Here is a 16,482-nt window from a genome sequence, read left to right on the forward strand (position 1 = left end):
GGTCTTGCTATGCTGCCCAGGCCGGTCTTGAACTCCTGGCCACACAGAATCCTCTCACCTCAGTCTCTCATAGTGCTGGGATTATAGGTGTGAGCCACTGCACTTGGCTTATATTCTTTAATTTTTTTTTTTTTTTTGAGATGGAGTCTCACTCTGTTGCATAGGCTGGAGTGCAGTGGCGCGATCTCAGCTCACTGCAACCTCCACCTCCCGGATTCAAGCAATTCTCCTGCCTCAGCCTCCTGAGTAGCCGGGATTACAGCCGTGTGCCACCACACCAGGCTGTTTTGTATTTTTAGTACAGACAGGGTTTCATCATGTTGGCCAGGCTAGTCTCGAACTCCTGACTTCAGATGATCCATCCACCTTGGCCTCCCAAAGTGCTGGGATTACAGGTGTGACCCACCACGCCCGGCCCCCAGCCTATATTTTTAAGTAATAACAGGCATTGGGTAAAAATTCAAATCACACAAAATGGTATAGGATGAAAAATTCCATCTTTCCACCCCTCCTGATCCCATGCCCCTCAGTCTCCGTATCAGAGACAACCACTATTATCAGTTTTATACACCCAAATGGTGGTCTCACCACAAACAAGCAAAACTGTGTATTATCCAAATAGGTTACCCTGTGGTTTTTGTTTTTGGGGATTTTATTTTTTTGGTCAAACACAAGACAAGGCACAAATAAAAGTATCCAAAAAGTCATTTAAGTTTTCTATACTTTCAAAAAGATGTTTATGAAGAGAAATAAGGGAACACAGAAAAAGAATGAACTAAGTACAGTGCAGAAAAAAACACGAGCCTGTGCCCACACACAAGAGCGGGGTGCAGGGCACCAGCCCGCCTCCAGAGTAGCCCACTGGGGAGCCCGTGCCTGCATCCATACTGCGAAATCTCTTGGGCTTTTCAGTCCTTCTGGAGCAGCTAAGACCATTCAACCATGCCTATTCTCAGGGCCGGTGTGCCTCAGAACGTGGTGCTGGCTTCCCAGACACACGCAGAGCTGACCCCAGGGGGCCTTCTGTTGGAATGGGGCAGGATCAGGGCAGCCTGGCTCTTGCTATCGGGAAATGAAAAGCCTTCCCTTGCAGCCCTGCAGATAGTCACGATTACACTGGTAAAGGACTGACTAGTATGTCTCAAAAATAATCTTTCTGCAGCCGAAACAAACATGTTTTTTCCCTTGAAAACATTCTGGAGAGCAGACATATGCAGAGAAATGATGCCTTCGGAGATTCAGTTCCAACGTGTCTACATGCCAAACGCTGGAAATACAGAGAATGAAGAGGACTAAAAAGCTTACCCTACAATGGGATGGGGAACAGGCTCGCCCAAGATCACAAAGCATTTGTCACACTGGGGCAACTGTTTCCAACTTTCTAACTTTCAGGCATGAGAAAAATTAACTACAGGTAAAACTCCTGCTAAAATACACAATTTCATCACAAATAATGACTCACGTACAAATAAGGTTTCAGGTCATTTAAGCCCCAACGGGCTATCAGAACCACCTATCTAGGGACTGTTCAGCAAGTGAATAAATACTGCATCCCCATATTAAACACAGGAGTCTCCAGGAAAGGCCAGGCAAGGAGGATCACCAGCTCTCTGGGTTACCTCCACACTTTACAGGTGTCAGTGTTAATTTCAAGGGATCATTGTTTCTGCATCCAGTTTGGACTCCTGGTTCGGTTAGTACTGCCTACTTCCTTGGCTGTACAAAATCCCAATCCTGATTTACAGCATGAGTCATCTCCACGTTAACCAGGCATCATGACACAGGGGATGATGGCCTCAAGTGAGGAAAGAAGCAGGAAGAACAGAACCACCCCTGACCTAGTGTGGGACAGAGGACACACTTAACCTTTCTTAGATGAAGAAATTTCAAAAGCAGTTCATGAACTGTCTTCCCCAGGAAATAAAAAATCAGGCTGCAAATCATGTGGTTAGCAGTTGAGAACATCTTTTTAAAAGGGTCTGAAAAGGAGTGATTCCACATGGGTAAAATGTCCAGTTTCTTCTTCTGGTCACCTAGAAGCAATGCACAGCAAACAGACAGAAATGTTTATGACCTATAAAATGTTTGTGCTGTGTACCTTCCAGAAGCTATGCAGTTTAATGAGTGCTGGTATTGAACAAGGTAGCTAGTCATCATAACCTACCTCTGAACACAGAATTACCCATCAGCCAAGCTGGCCTCCCTAGACCTTCCCCTCTGCCCACTGTCAGCTACTTGGAAAAACTGGTAAATCACAAGGGTAGCAAATCGGTCATGGCTCATTTTTTTGGCCTTAATTCCTAAAACAGCCACTCCAGCAGCATGGAAAGGCCGTTTGTAGCCACCAAACTGAATTCTAAGAATTGGTAAATGACAGTCAGGCACGGAGGCTCACGTCTGTAATCCCAGCACTTTGGGAGGCCGAGGCGGGCAGATCACTTGAGGTCAGGAGTTCGAGACCAGTCTGGCCAACATGGTGAAACCCCGCCTCTACTAAAAATACAAAAATTAGCTGGGTGTGGTGGTGCGCACCTGTAATCCCAGCTACTCGGGAGACTGAGGCACGAGAACTGCTTGAACCTGGGAAGCAGAGGTTGCAGTGAGCCGAGATCGCGCCACTGCACTCCAGCCTGAACGACAGAGTGAGAACGCCATCTCAAAAAAAAAAGAAAAGCAAAAATGAACTCAGTCCCATGCTAATCTGAACACTGCCTTTTTATAAATCTTCCTGAAGTCTTTTTCCCATACATTTTAACAACTAGCAGCTGAGACACCTTCGGCAAGATATTTAACCTCTTTGTGGGACAGGCTCCTCTTCTGAAACAGGGTTAGGAACACCCACCTCGTAAGAATGTTAGGAAGATTAAATGGCTTAATGTATGCAAAGTGCTTAGAACAGTAACCTGGCCATAAGTCTTAGCTATAATTACTACTTAGCTGTACATATGCAATTTTCTTTGTAGTGCATTATACATTACTGCCTTATAATTGTCAAACTTTTAATTTTGAATGGCTAAATGATATTCTGTGAAATGGGTATACGCCATAGTTTATCTACCCATTCAGATGATTCTCAAAAGGGAACTTAGGATTTTAATAGTTTCAATACACTGTATTATTAACTACCCTAACTTATCGACCAAATATAAATAACAATGATTTGCATTTGAAGGGAACAGAAATGACTCACTTCCAAAATTGGTTTGTATCACATAATTTCCAAAATGATGTATCTGTTTATCTATTTTTTTGGGACGGAGTCTCACTCTGTCGCCCAGGCTGGAGTGCAGTGACGCAATCTCAGCTCACTGCAGCCTCTGCCTCCTGGGTTCAAGTGATTCTCCTGCCTCAGCCTCCTGAGTAGCTGGGATTACAGGCACCCACCACTACACCCGGGTAATTTTTGTATCTTTAGTAGAGATGGAGTTTCACCATGTTGGCCAGGCTGTTCTCAAACTCCTGACCTCAGGTAATCCGCCCCGCTTGGCCTCCCAAAGTGCTGGGATTGCAGGCATGAGCTACCACACCTAGCTAAATTTCCAAACTTAAAAAATATATAAAATTTTTAACAAACCATGATCAGTGTGTACTTTCTTTAAAAAAAAAAATGTGTTTGTTTTTATTTTTTTTCAGATGGGCTCTGTCACCCAAGCTGGACTGCAGTGATGCCATCACGGCTCACTGCAGCCTCAACCTCCCAGTCTCAAGCAATCCTCCCATCTCAGCCTACCGAGTAGCTAGGATTACAGGCGTGCGCCACCATATCCTGCTAATGTTTTATTTTTTGCAGAGACAGGGTGTCATCATGTTGCTTAAGCTGGTTTTAAACTCTTGGATTCAAGTGATCCTCCCACCTCAGCCTCCCAAAGTACTGGGATTACAGGAATGAGCCACCACTGCACCCAGCCCCTCAATGTATACTTTCTGTAACTTAGTGAGAGATGTCCTGATCCTCATGGACCCCTTCAGGGTTTCTACACAGAAAAGAAAGAGACAAGAAACAGAGGGCTCTCGAACTCTCAGAAATAGGCCAAGATGGCATAATTAAGTCTATGAATCAAGATAGGTTTTCTAAGTGGAAAGCAATACTAAATTTCTTGTAGGTGAAAACTAAAGGAAATACCAAGCATCTTTATTTTAGCAATTCTCTAAGAATTAGAAAAATTAATTCATTTTTAAATATTTAAGTCTACCACACTCACCATCATGACTTACCAATTCTTTTTCAAAGCTCGATCCTATCTCAAAAAGCCACACATGTTAATATTCTACCATCAAATCCAGTATCTCACCTCTTGGTCAAATGTAACTGCCACTGATGCATTTATTTGTTCTGTCAAAGAATACTGTCTTGTGGCAACCATGGGGTCCTCACACACAGAGACTTTAAGAATGGAAAAACAAAATGCAATAGTTTGGTTCACCACCTCTTAACCAGGACAAAAAACAAACTTCAGCATGACCGACATCAGGGAACACTCAGCCCTTCCTCACCACATAAACTCCCACACTTCTATGAGAGTTCCTGGCAAGGAACAGAGTATCTGTGATTTATTCCATAAGCAAGGTAAGTCCAAATGAAGGGAAAATAATTACACCAAAAGCATCTTTTTTTTTTCTTTCTTTGAGACAGAGTCTCACTCTGTCACCCAGGCTGGAGTAGAGTGGCACGATCTCGGCTCACTGCAAGCTCCACCTCCCGGGTTCAAGTGATTCTCCTGCCTCAGCCTCCTGAGTAGCTGGGATAACAGGTGCCTGCCACTATACCTGGCTAATTTTTGTATTTTCAGTAGAAACAAGGTTTCACCATGTTGGCCAGGCTGGTCTCGAACTCCTGACCTCAAGTGATCCACCCACCTCGGCCTCCCAAAGTGCTGGGATTACAGGTGTGAGCCACTGCACCCGGCCTCACCAAAAGCATTTCTAAATCCTGTTTTAATAACAAATGATTAGTAAAAATGAAAAGTTCTATTTTGGTGAACCACGTCACAGTGCTCTGCATGGGAAAGGGGCAGACTGAAGAAACATCTGGGGCCCCAGCCGGCTGCTACTGTATTTCACACAGGATGCCCATTCTTTTATAATAACCAGAGACCTCTTTAGACCAGGCTTTCTAGAGGCTTAGTTGTTTTACCTAGAGCCTAGCCATGTCCTTTTTTTTTTTTTTTTTGAGACGGAGCCTCCCTCTGTCACCCAGGCTGGAGTGCAGTGGCCGGATCTCAGCTCACTGCAAGCTCCTCCTCTCGGGTTCACGCCATTCTCCTGCCTCAGCCTCCCGAGTAACTGGGACTACAGGCGCCCACCGCCTCGCCCGGCTAGTTTTTTGTATTTTTTAGTAGAGACGGGGTTTCACCGTGTTAGCCAGGATGGTCTCGATCTCCCGACCTCGTGATCCACCCGTCTCGGCCTCCCAAAGTGCTGGGATTACAGGCTTGACCCACCGCGCCCGGCCTAGCCATGTCCTTTTTAAAAAGTGAAGGGTGTGTGGCAGTCACACCTCTAGAAATATTTTTTAGGGATTTCTTATAAATACCTTCCCTCTACTTCATTCAAAGGCCAGTATTCAGGAAAAGATACTTAATTACCATTGCCTTTTTTCTCTCTACAGGCACATTCCTAAATGTGTCCCCCAGGAACACCCTGGAGACTAAAGCCCTTGATTTTCCTCTAACAGATTATCAACAGGCGTCTCCCTGCAGGAGAGGAATTTCTGTCTCATTAGTGGTGAAAACCGCCTCCTTTGCCACAGGCATCATTAGCCAGCAAGCCGCAGAAGGTAACCTGCTTCTTCAAGAGGAAAAGGGTACTCAGGAGGCTGAGGGAGGAGAATCATTGCTGGAACCTGGCAGGCGGAGGTTGCAGTGAGCCGACTGCTGCATTGCCCTCCAGCCTGGACAACAAGAGCAAAATTCCGCCTTAAAAAAAAAAAAAGAAAGAAAGAAAGAAAAGGGCACTGACCACAAAGCCATACCCCAATCTGGGAAACCGAAAGAAGCAGAGCTTTGATTTCATACTTCGGACATCCCCAGTCTGTAAGCTACAGAGCTACACATAAGATTAAATGTGTCTCCACGTTCACCCAGGCAATCTACTGCCTGCCCCGTGCCTACAGGAACCACAACCACTGCCTCCCTCGCAGATGCGTTTATTGAGCCCCTGCACTGGGTCACACAGCAAAGGACACGATAGAAGTGGTCCCTGTCCCAGAGGAAAATAGGGCAAAGTCAGGCTTGGTCTCCTCCTGAGTCAGCTGGGGCATGAGATCCGAACCAGGACACCTTATGGAGAGCAGAACCCCTCTCTCTGCCAATACAAGGGTCTGGGTGTTAATTTTGTTGGAATTCAGAGACACTTAGGTCTGGAGATCTGTGCCAGACCCAGAACCAAAGGCCACCTAGGGAAGTGCTCTGAGATGAAGGCCTAAAATGACCTCCCATCACTCTCTCTATTCAGTGCTAGAGTTTCTTAATCCTTCTGGAGCTAAGCCAAAGCTAGCTGTCCCTCCTTCAAAAGTATAGGGTAAGAAGCACAATTTTCCAGGGCGTATAGCTATGAAAACCATAGTATCTTAATGGATATCTAAGATTATTGTTAAGGGAGAGGAAGAGTAATGTCAGCAAATACATGTTGGAGTTGATGGCATTTTAATAAGCATGTGGATTGCTTGTAACATAATTATAACTTTTTTAGTTAATAACTACAATTAAAATGACATATCAGATACTCTTTATAAAAATCTTCCTCTGATGGGAGTTACAGAAACACAATAGAAGTCTTTGTAACCAAAGGCAGTTTAAGTAAAATGAAAAAGGCACAAGACTCTTTTCTATGCTTACCGTTTGTAATGCAAAAAACATTTGACTGGTTCACTTACTTGAGAATTTTTTTTTCATTTATGGGTCTAACTTTACTAATGTTATATATTATGTTCTCCTTTTCTTAGTCCTATATCCCTTAAAGCAGTGACTTCATCTGCTGTGTGAGAGCACATCAATGAGATCATAGCAGCTCTGCTGTTACTAGACAAAGACTTGGCGGTACTGAGTGGGTAAACACTTGCAGACACATACATACACGCCCTGGTTTCAATGGCATTTCCTAGTAATTCACTCCAACAGAAATCTCCACTCACAGCCAGGTGTCACAGCCCAAAGCTGTCTTTGTAATGGTGACCTCACCCTGGTATCACAGTGACTGTGAGGGAAAGAAAGCAGCTGCCACTTCCTGGTTCACTTTCAACACCAAGCTCTCCTGATTTTATGTGTTCATTCTTATTACTTCCTTTCCCTCCCGCCCTACCATAGCCAATCCATCACATGTCAGGTCAGTTGAACCTCTAAGATATTTCTGAAATCCACCCACCTCTGTCCACCTCCCCAGGTGGCTTAGACATCATTCTAGTCCAAGCCACCACCGTCCACCATCTAGATTACTGCAACAGCTTCCCGTTTTGTCTGTTCAATCTAGGTTAGGTCAGCTTCAAATCCATTCTCTACCCAAGAGCCATGGTGATCTCTGACAAATAAATTGGATCATATCAACCCACTACATTTATTTATTTACTTACTTATTTATTTATTTATTTATTTGTCGTTTTTTGAGACGGAGTTTTGCTCTTGTTGCCCAGGCTGGAGTGCAATGGCACAGTCTCAGCTCACTGCAACTTCTACCTCCCAGGTTCAAGCGATTCTCCTGCCTCAGCCTCCTGAGTAGCTGGGATTACAGGTGCCCGCCACCACAGCCGGCTAATTTTTGTATCTTTAGTAGAGCCCATGTTGGGCCAGGCTGGTCTCAAACTCCTGACCTCAAGTGATCCACCCACCTTGGCCTCCCAAAGGGCTGGGATTACAGGTGTGAGCCACCGTGCCCAGCCCCCACTGCTTTTAATTTTAGCAGTCAGTGGCTTCCCATTCCTCCTAAGTAAAGCCCCGCCTTCCTCTTCAGCCTCATCTTACACAAGTACTCCCCCACTTCCCAGGTATTCCTGCCTCAGGGCCTTTGCCCGGGCTGCTACTCCTCCACCAGGCCCCCTTCCCCCGCTCCTCACTAGAAAAATTCCTCTTCATTCTTCAGCTCTCTGCCTCAGAGAGGCTACCTGCAATCTCCTTCTTTAAATCATGTCCTTCCTGCCCTTTTCTTCTATAATACCCTGTCCTCTTTCTCCACAGTACTTACCACAATATGATTATTTATTTGTGAGTTCATTTGTTTTTTTGTTTTTGTTTTTTGAGACACAGTCTCACTCTATCACCCAGGCTGGAGTACAGTGGAGCAATCTCGACTCACTGCAACCTCTGCCTCCTGGGTTCAAGTGATTATCCTGCTTCAGCCTCCCAAGTAGCCAAGATTACAGGCGCATACCACCACACCTGGCTAATTTTTGTATTTTTAGGAGACAAGATTTCACCACGTTGGCCAGGCTGGTCTCGAACTCCTGACCTTAGGTGATCCACCTGCCTCAGCCTCCCAAAGTGTTGGGATTACATGTCCATTTGTTTAATGCCTACTCCCCCAGAAGGCTCTGGGCTTCCTGAAAGCAGGGATCATCCCTGTTTTCTTCACCATTGTTTACATTGTATATCCAACACCTGACACTTAGTAGGCAATAAAAAATACTGACTACAAGAATGGATGAGGTTGTCCACGGTGGCGCACATCTGTAATCCCAGCACTTCAAGAGGCTACAGCAGGAGATTGCTTGAGCCTAGGAGTTCAAGCACAGCCTGTAACATAGCGAGATTCCATCTCTGCAAAAACAAAAACAAAAAATAAAGTAGCTCGGTGTGGTGGCACACCCCTGTAGTCCCAGTTACTCGGAAGCTGAGGGGGAGGATTGCTTGAACTCAGGAGGTCGAGGCTGCAGTGAGCTGTGATTATGTCACTGCACTCCAGCCTGGGAAAGAGTGAGACCCTGTCTCCAAAAAAAAAAAAAAAAGATGACCTTTAGAAACAAGAAGATGGAAAAAAAGCAGGTAGAACTTTCTCCATACTAACTGAATGTCTTACAAATGAAATCATAAACAATACCATCAAAAAAAAAAAACCATGAGGGAATATCTTCCACATCACCAAAACAACTCTGAAGGACTCTCATCCTTTTTAGTCATTTGATTCCTTTGTTATAAGCAGTTTAGGGTTATTTATTCTAGAACCTACAGAGAATTCAGGCTTGAGCACCGAGTTGTCTCAGTTTCCTATACTAGAGTGGGAGGGGACTGTGGCTTCATAAGACCTGCGGAGGTTTCCAGTAAGGCTCAATATTATCTTTAAGGGAAATTCCAAGAAAAGAAAAATTTAATCAGTAATAACATTACTCGAATTTTCCAACCTACTAAGCAAAATCTAAATGTTCTTAGGAAACCTAAAGGTATAAAAACAAACACCCATTGCTTATAATTTGTGAATTATGAACCTCTATGGTCATCTATGTCATTTTTCTGCATCCAACTCTCCCAGAAAAACAACTATCTAGCCCTTGCTTTTTTTTTTAATAACCCACATTTCTGTTGGCAACTTATTTCATCATCTTATTAAACTTGCAGTTCTTCCAAGTATCTAACCCTTTATAATACCTACGTCCTTTCATATGCAACCAAATTCTCTCTTGAGTTTTAATAGGTATAAGAACATGGCCCTTCATCACTCACGCTCTCTCTTCATGTGGGGAGGACTATCGCAATATTAAGTTTCATGGTGCTTAGTTACACAACGGCCTTCTAGTCACCAGGCTGCATAAATATTTGTTCTAATCTATACTTAAGAAATTATTTCCCTAAATTTTCTTGCTCTTAGTATCCTAAAAAGGTTTTTCATTTTGATTTATATATACATAAATACATGCATACACACACACACACACACACACACACACACACATATATATATATATATATTTTTTTTTTTTTTTTGAGAGGGAGTTTTGTTCTTGTTGCCCAGGCTGGAGTGCAGAGTGGTGCGATCTCAGCTCACTGCAACCTCCACCTCCTGGGTTCAAGCATTTCTCCTGCCTCAGCCTCCCGAGTAGCTGGGATTACAGGCACCCAGGCACCCGCCACCATGTCCAGCTAATTTTTTGTGTTTTTAATAGAGACAGGGTTTCACCATGTTGGCCAGACTGGTCTCAAACTCCTAACCTCAGGTGATCCACCTGCCTTGGCCTCCTAAAGTGCTGAGATTACAGGCGTGAGCCACCATGCCCAGCATATTTTTTTTTTCTTTGAGACAGGCTCTCACTCTGTTGCCCAGGCTGGAGTGCAGTAGCCTGATCACAGTTCACCCTAACCTTTAACTCTTGAGCTCAAATGATCTTCTCACCTCAGCCTCCGGAATAGCTGGGACTAAAGATGCCTGCCAACATGCCTGGCTATTTTTTTTTTTTTTGGTAGAGTTTGGGTCTCAAGTTACCCAGGCTGGTCTTGAACTCCTGAGCTCAAGTGATCCTCCTGCCTCGGCCTCCCAAATTGCTAGGACTACAGGTAGGAACCACCACGTCTAGCCTCCTAAAAAGGTTTCTATCAGTCTAGGATCCCAAACTACATGAGACTAGAGAGTTGAGCAGAGAATCTCTCAAATTGGTCACCCGATTCTACCTCTTCGATTCATGTCTGTTTTGCAGTCACAGTACTTGACCGATTCCCAGTTTCTGAGACCCACTGAGACCCCAGGTCCTTAGCAGATGTGTAAGTGCAAAGTCAATCCATTTCAATTTTTCCTAATGGGCCACACATTCTTCCCTATTAGATGTATCCTATTTATTTGTTAGCCTCTGGTGTTTTAAAAGCGTACATCATCACATCTTGACTCTAAATAAATGACACCGGGGTCTTATCAATAAAACAAATGGAAATATTTGCACAGTTAGCTTTTAACTCCTCGAGTTTCAGCTTCTGGACCCAAGATAAAAGTCATATTCTGTTGCAGCAACTCTTCTTTGCTAGAGATTAAGACAAAGACAGACAGACACACAGACACACAGACACACACACAGACCAAGATTTAGCTTTTGTTTCTTGTTTTTAATGTCTGAAATGGAGTCGAACCATTAATAACCAGTTCAAATGACTTTTGTAGCACAATTCATTTCCTCATTTCCTTCTGGTAAAATTCCACCTTTCACCGGGCACGGTGGCTCACGCCTGTAATCCCAGCACTTTGGGAGGCCAAAGTAGGTGGATCACCTGAGGTCAGGAGTTCGAGACCAGCCTGACCAACATGGTGAAACCCCATCTCTACTAAAAATATAAAAATTAGCCAGTCGTGGTGGCAGGAGCCTGAAATTCCAGCTACTCGGGAGGCTGAGGCAGGAGAATTGCAGAACCCGGAAGGCAGAGGTTGCAGTGAGCCAAGATCGCGCCACTGCACTCCAGCCTGGGGGACAGAGTGAGACTCTGTCTCAAACAAACAACAAAAAAATTCCACCTTTCAATGCATATCTTATTCTTTAAATCTCAGCTATCTTGGGCACCGGGGCATCAGACAGCACCCTTGGCACCTTGGAAAGTCCCAGAAAGTTGTAGATGGAAAGTGGAAAGCTTGCAATTTCATCTACCCATAGAGATGCAAAGAAGCCTTCCTTTGAAGTTATTTTAAGAAAGAAAAAAAAAATCAATTAAGCACCATTTTCCTGGAAGTCAATACTGTGACTAGGTGGTAATTGGTTCATATAATAGATGGGAGTTATCGTGTAGGTTTAGGGTTACATTGGATAAAATGAGAAAAATGAAGATGCAGAGACTGAACTCTTCCTGAAAAAAAGAGCTCAAGGAGGTTTCAATCTTTCACAAAGCAGTTACAGAACCTTTTCAATCACTTCTTGAATACATTGGCCCCATTAATCCAGGAACCCGGAAACATCTTACAAACATCAATTAAGTCTGGCAACATGCTTTATTTACAAATAGGGAAACTTGGCTGTTTAGGGACAGAGAAGCCCAACAATGAGTCAGGGCCGCTGTGGGCACTGGACCCGGGACTCTGGAATCTCCATCTCTGGCAGGGAGATGTGATCTACCTCTCAAGGGGATAAAATGTCCACATAAGAAACAGGTGGCAGAGAAGGAAGTGAATACACACTTGTTGGGATGGCGCAAGACAATGGATGGCCAACAGCACCCGTCTGAAGCTGGAAGGGAAGCTGACCCACCGCCCCCAGTGTCATTTAATCAGAGGGAAGATCAGCATTGCTGCAGCCCCTCCTTAGCAAAAACACTGCTCACCTTATGGCTTGTAAATTGATGCTGTGAGATACCCCACATCCATCCTCACATCAAGGCTGGTTTTATCTGATTTGAGTTCAGAAATGCCTGATCATCTTTGGCCAGGTAAGTGCATCATCAGATATTCCATTTGCAAGCCTACATGCTGAAATGGAACCCACCCCACAGTAAAGGGAGCCTCCGAGGACAAACCCTCTGGCTTTTCCTGTCTCCCTCACAAGGGAAAGTTAAAAGGCTATGTATATCTAAAACACACAAAGCGAATCAGTGTGCTTCCTAAACTGTAGGCTTTTGGTGCTGACTGGCCTGCATATTTAAGATCTAACAAAGTAACCAGCTAAGCTAATCGAGGCTAGCTTTGGTATACTAGATGAATATAATCAAACGTTCCTTTGGGTGAAGTACTGCCCTTTCCGAACACCTGTGAAAGGGAACAAGTAATTCGGTAATATCATGGAGTGAATGGTTTTTGCCCCATTTTTACTGCGGAAGTGAAATACCGTGACACAATCTTTGGGAGCTACATCCACCAGGATTAGGACCAGAGAGAATAACTCTACCAACTCCAAAAAGAAACAATGCCCAGTTCTGCTCGGCCAAGGGCCCATCCGGGCTCCCTCCAACCCGGGGAAATATTTACTAACGTGGGGCCCAGGGCACACACCACACTGTTGTAACATTCTTTCTGGAGGGGCAAATTCTCTTCACCAACCCCCCAGGCAAGTACAAGGTAGAAGGGGTTAGCAGTCAGGTGACAGCCCGCATACACCATTCCCCTCCCCCAACCTCCACCCGCCCTGCATTGTAAAGGCGTTGCCCCTGGGGTTAGCCTTTAGGGCGGGGGTGTCAGCTGGTTTCATGTCAGCTGGTTTCATGCCTCCGGTTCATCTGCCCTGAGCCCTGGCCCAGTCATTCTGGGCTCGAAGTGTTCTTCCATTCAGTGAAATACCCAGGAGGCCTTCCACCCAAGCGAAGACGAGTATCAGACAGGGACTACCACCCTAGTAAGAAGGCACCTGCCCATGTTTAGTTGGAATTCATCTCAAATTCACTTAGTGCTTACTGTGTGCCAGACGCTGAGGGGCGTCCTGCAGACTCAAAAGCGCCCCAGGCCGGGCGCGATGGCTCACGTCTGTAATCCCAACACTTTGGGAGGTCAAGGTGGGCGAATCACCTGAAGTCAGAAGTTCGAGACCAGCCTGGCCAACACGGTGAAACCCCGTCTCTACTAAAAATACAAAAATTAGCCGGGTGGGCCAGGCGCGGTGGCTCACGCCTGTAATCCCAAAACTTTGGGAGGCCGAGGCGGGTGGATCACGAGGTCAGGAGTTCAAGACCATCCTGGCCAATCTAATGAAACCCCATCTCTACTAAAAATGCAAAAAGTAGCCGGGCATGGTGGCGCACGCCTCTAGTCCCAGCTACTCGGGAGGCTGAGGCAGGAGAGTCGCTTGAACCCGCGAGGCGGAGGTTGCAGTGAGCCGAGATCTTGCCACTACACTCCAGCCTGGCGACAGGGTAAGACTCCGCCTCAAAAAAAAAAAAAATTAGCTGGGCGTGGTGGTGCGCGCCTGTAATCCCAGCTACTCGGGAGGCTGAGGCAGGAGAATCACGTGAACCAGCGAGGCGAAGGTTGCAGTGAGCCGAGATCGTGCCATTGCCATTTGCACTCCAGCCCGGGCGACAGAGACTCTTTTAAAAAAAAAAAAAAAAAAAAAAAAAAGCGCCCCAGACACGGCCCCTTCTTCCAAAAAATCCCAAAGCTGGGAGAGCTGGGCGGGACAGAAGGGAAAGCCAGGTGACCAGCACCGGCCGAGGGCTCAGTCCCGAAAGGCCTTCCTTGACGCTGCCCGGCTTACTCTCGAAGGGTCCAGAGCCCAGACCTCCCTGCTAGAGGGGTCCGCGCCCCCAGGAAGGGCCCTCCCCTCCCCGCCCGTACTCACTGCGTCTTCTTGCGGCCCTGGTCGCGGTGCAGATCCCGCAGGTCCACCTCGGCGCGGCCCAGGAACTTGTCGAGGCCAAGCAGCGCGCGGTGCAGCACGGTGAGCTGCAGGGTGGCGGCGGCCGCGGGCCCGGAGGACAGCAGCGGCGGCAGCTCGAAGGTGGCCTCCTCGCGCCACACAGGCGCGCCCAGGCTGCGCTCCGACACCGAGGTGGCGTACTTCTCCTTGCCCACCTGGATCACCGCGTACGCGTCGCTCGTGCCCCCGGGGCCCTTGGCCCGCAGGCCCCGCGCCTGCAGCACCGTCACCTGCACGTGGGTTGGGGACCACACGGCCCCCAGGCCCCGGCCCGCCGAGGCCATTAGGGACATGGTGACGATAACGCCCCAGACGCGAGGAGAAGATCGCGGCGACTGGCGGCCTCTACGGCCAGCCCCGGCAACCAGGCCACTTTAAGGCTTCCGGCCACACCCCCGCCAGGCCACGCCCCTCACGGCTAAGGCCACGCCCCTGCCCGAGCCGCCTGCTCCACCTGCTGCGCCGCGCCGCGCCCCGCCCCGCCCCACCGGCCTCAGCAGAGCCGGCAGCTCGGGGCAGCCGGGCGCCGCAGGCGGGGCTGGCGTGGCCAGGTAGGCGGGGGAATCACGTGGACAGGGGCGGGTGCATCGAGAATCCGATCTGAGATGTGGTAGGTGACGGATGGGGTCCCCAGCTGCCAAAGGTCGCGCGGCGGGAAGGAGCTGGCCGAAGCACTGACTTGGAAGTCAGACCTCATTTCCTGGGTCACATCGCCAGTCGTGGCCTTGCGCGGGTTACCTAACGTCAAGTCTCAATTTCTTCACCTGACAGGCACCTCCTAGGATTGCTGTAAAAAATAATAATAATAATGCATTACAGTTCTTGGCCCAGTACCTGGCTCATGGTGAGTTGTCAGTAAATAACCATGACCAGCACGTTGAGAGGCTGAGACGGGAGGCTCTCCTGAGCCCAGGAGTTCGAGACCAGCCTGGACAACATAGCCAGATTCCCGTCAATACAAAAAAAATTAAAAATAATTAGATGGGAGTGGTGACAAGCGCCTGTGGTCTCAGCTACTTGGGAGGCTGAGTCTGGAGGATCTCTGGAGCCCAGGAGGTCGAGGTGCAGTGAGCCGAGATTGTGCCACTGCACTCCCAGCCTGGGCAACAGAGCAAGACCTTATCTCAAAAAAATAAAGTTGGTAACTATGAGGGTGCTAAGGAAGATGCCCACCCAATTCACTACGCTTTCTACTTCTCCCGCTGGAAAGCCTTGCTCTGGAGGAAGGCAGCTGCAGAGGAAGGTGAGGACCTTGTGAGGGCTGGAAAAGGTGAAGGTATCCTGGGGGGCATGAGTTCAATGTGGGAGTGTCCTATTTTGCCCTCCCCTCACCAGATAAGGCAAGGCTGAGTTAGAAAAAGGGAAGAAAGGAGGAACTGAAAATGGGATTGCCAAATCAAACATCGGGACAGTGGCAGGCCCCTAGCCCGCAGTTCCCCATTTCTCCCTTGCCAGGCCCTCTTTAGTCTCTCCCTGCCTCTATCCCTGGGCTCCCAGGCAGTCCTTTTCTTGTTCCAAATGCCTAATAGATTGGCTGCTTCCCTTCATTTCCCAGGTCCTAGTTCAAAGGCTCAACTGTTCAACTGAGTCATCAGATTGGAAAGGTCACTTGGAAGGTTTTAAAGTTTTACAGTTAAGGAAAGGCTCAGAAGAGAGGAGTGACATGTCCAAGGTCCCTCTGCAGAGCTGGGACTGGGATCCCAGTGTCCTGACTCCCAATCAGCTGTTCAGTGCATCTCTTGATTCTTCCAGATCCACAGAACCCCAGTCGTGGATGGCTACTCATGTCCCTCCAATCTCCAGGCTCTCCTCCCTCTGGTCCACACTGCACATTGCTTCACTAACCTGCTGGCTGCCTCACCAGCAACCACATTATCTTCCGACTGAACAGAGATTTCAAGACATTCCATTTTGGCCCCACCCTACCTCATTCTCCTCTATCTCCCCAACAAGCAAACCTGTAGCCCAGACACTTTTTACCTCCAGGCCTCTATGTTGTACCCTTGACTGTCCTTGCCAACCTGTCACTGCAAGGGTTCACTCATATTTCTCCAAGATTTTACTTTCTATGCCCTGCTGAAGGCAGGGACCAGGCGGTAACTTATTCAACTTGTCTCCTTCACAGCCTCCAGCACAAACCTGGGTACACAGTAGGTACCCAGGAAGTGCTACTGAACTGAAGAGTTTGCAGGTTAAGTCGGCCAACCATGAGGACCAAGTGTTTCCTTTTACCATGTAGGAAATTA

The 16,482-nt window shown here is 47.2% G+C and overlaps 1 protein-coding gene across 2 annotated transcripts in view; it reads right to left on the reverse strand.

Moving 5' to 3' along the window:
* RAB11FIP1 (RAB11 family interacting protein 1) overlaps positions 1-14,585 on the reverse strand; it is a 42,405-nt gene extending 27,820 nt beyond the window's left edge. For both annotated transcript variants that reach the window (XM_015145164.3, XM_001089664.5), the window contains exon 1: positions 14,159-14,585. In XM_015145164.3, coding sequence (XP_015000650.2) covers positions 14,159-14,529 — 371 coding nt within the window. In that variant the 5' untranslated portion in view covers positions 14,530-14,585. The remainder of the gene's footprint in view (positions 1-14,158) is intronic.
* Between the last annotated feature and the right edge of the window lie 1,897 nt (positions 14,586-16,482).

Source organism: Macaca mulatta, chromosome 8 (genome assembly GCF_049350105.2).
Source record: "Macaca mulatta isolate MMU2019108-1 chromosome 8, T2T-MMU8v2.0, whole genome shotgun sequence".
Classification (NCBI taxonomy): domain Eukaryota; kingdom Metazoa; phylum Chordata; class Mammalia; order Primates; family Cercopithecidae; genus Macaca; species Macaca mulatta.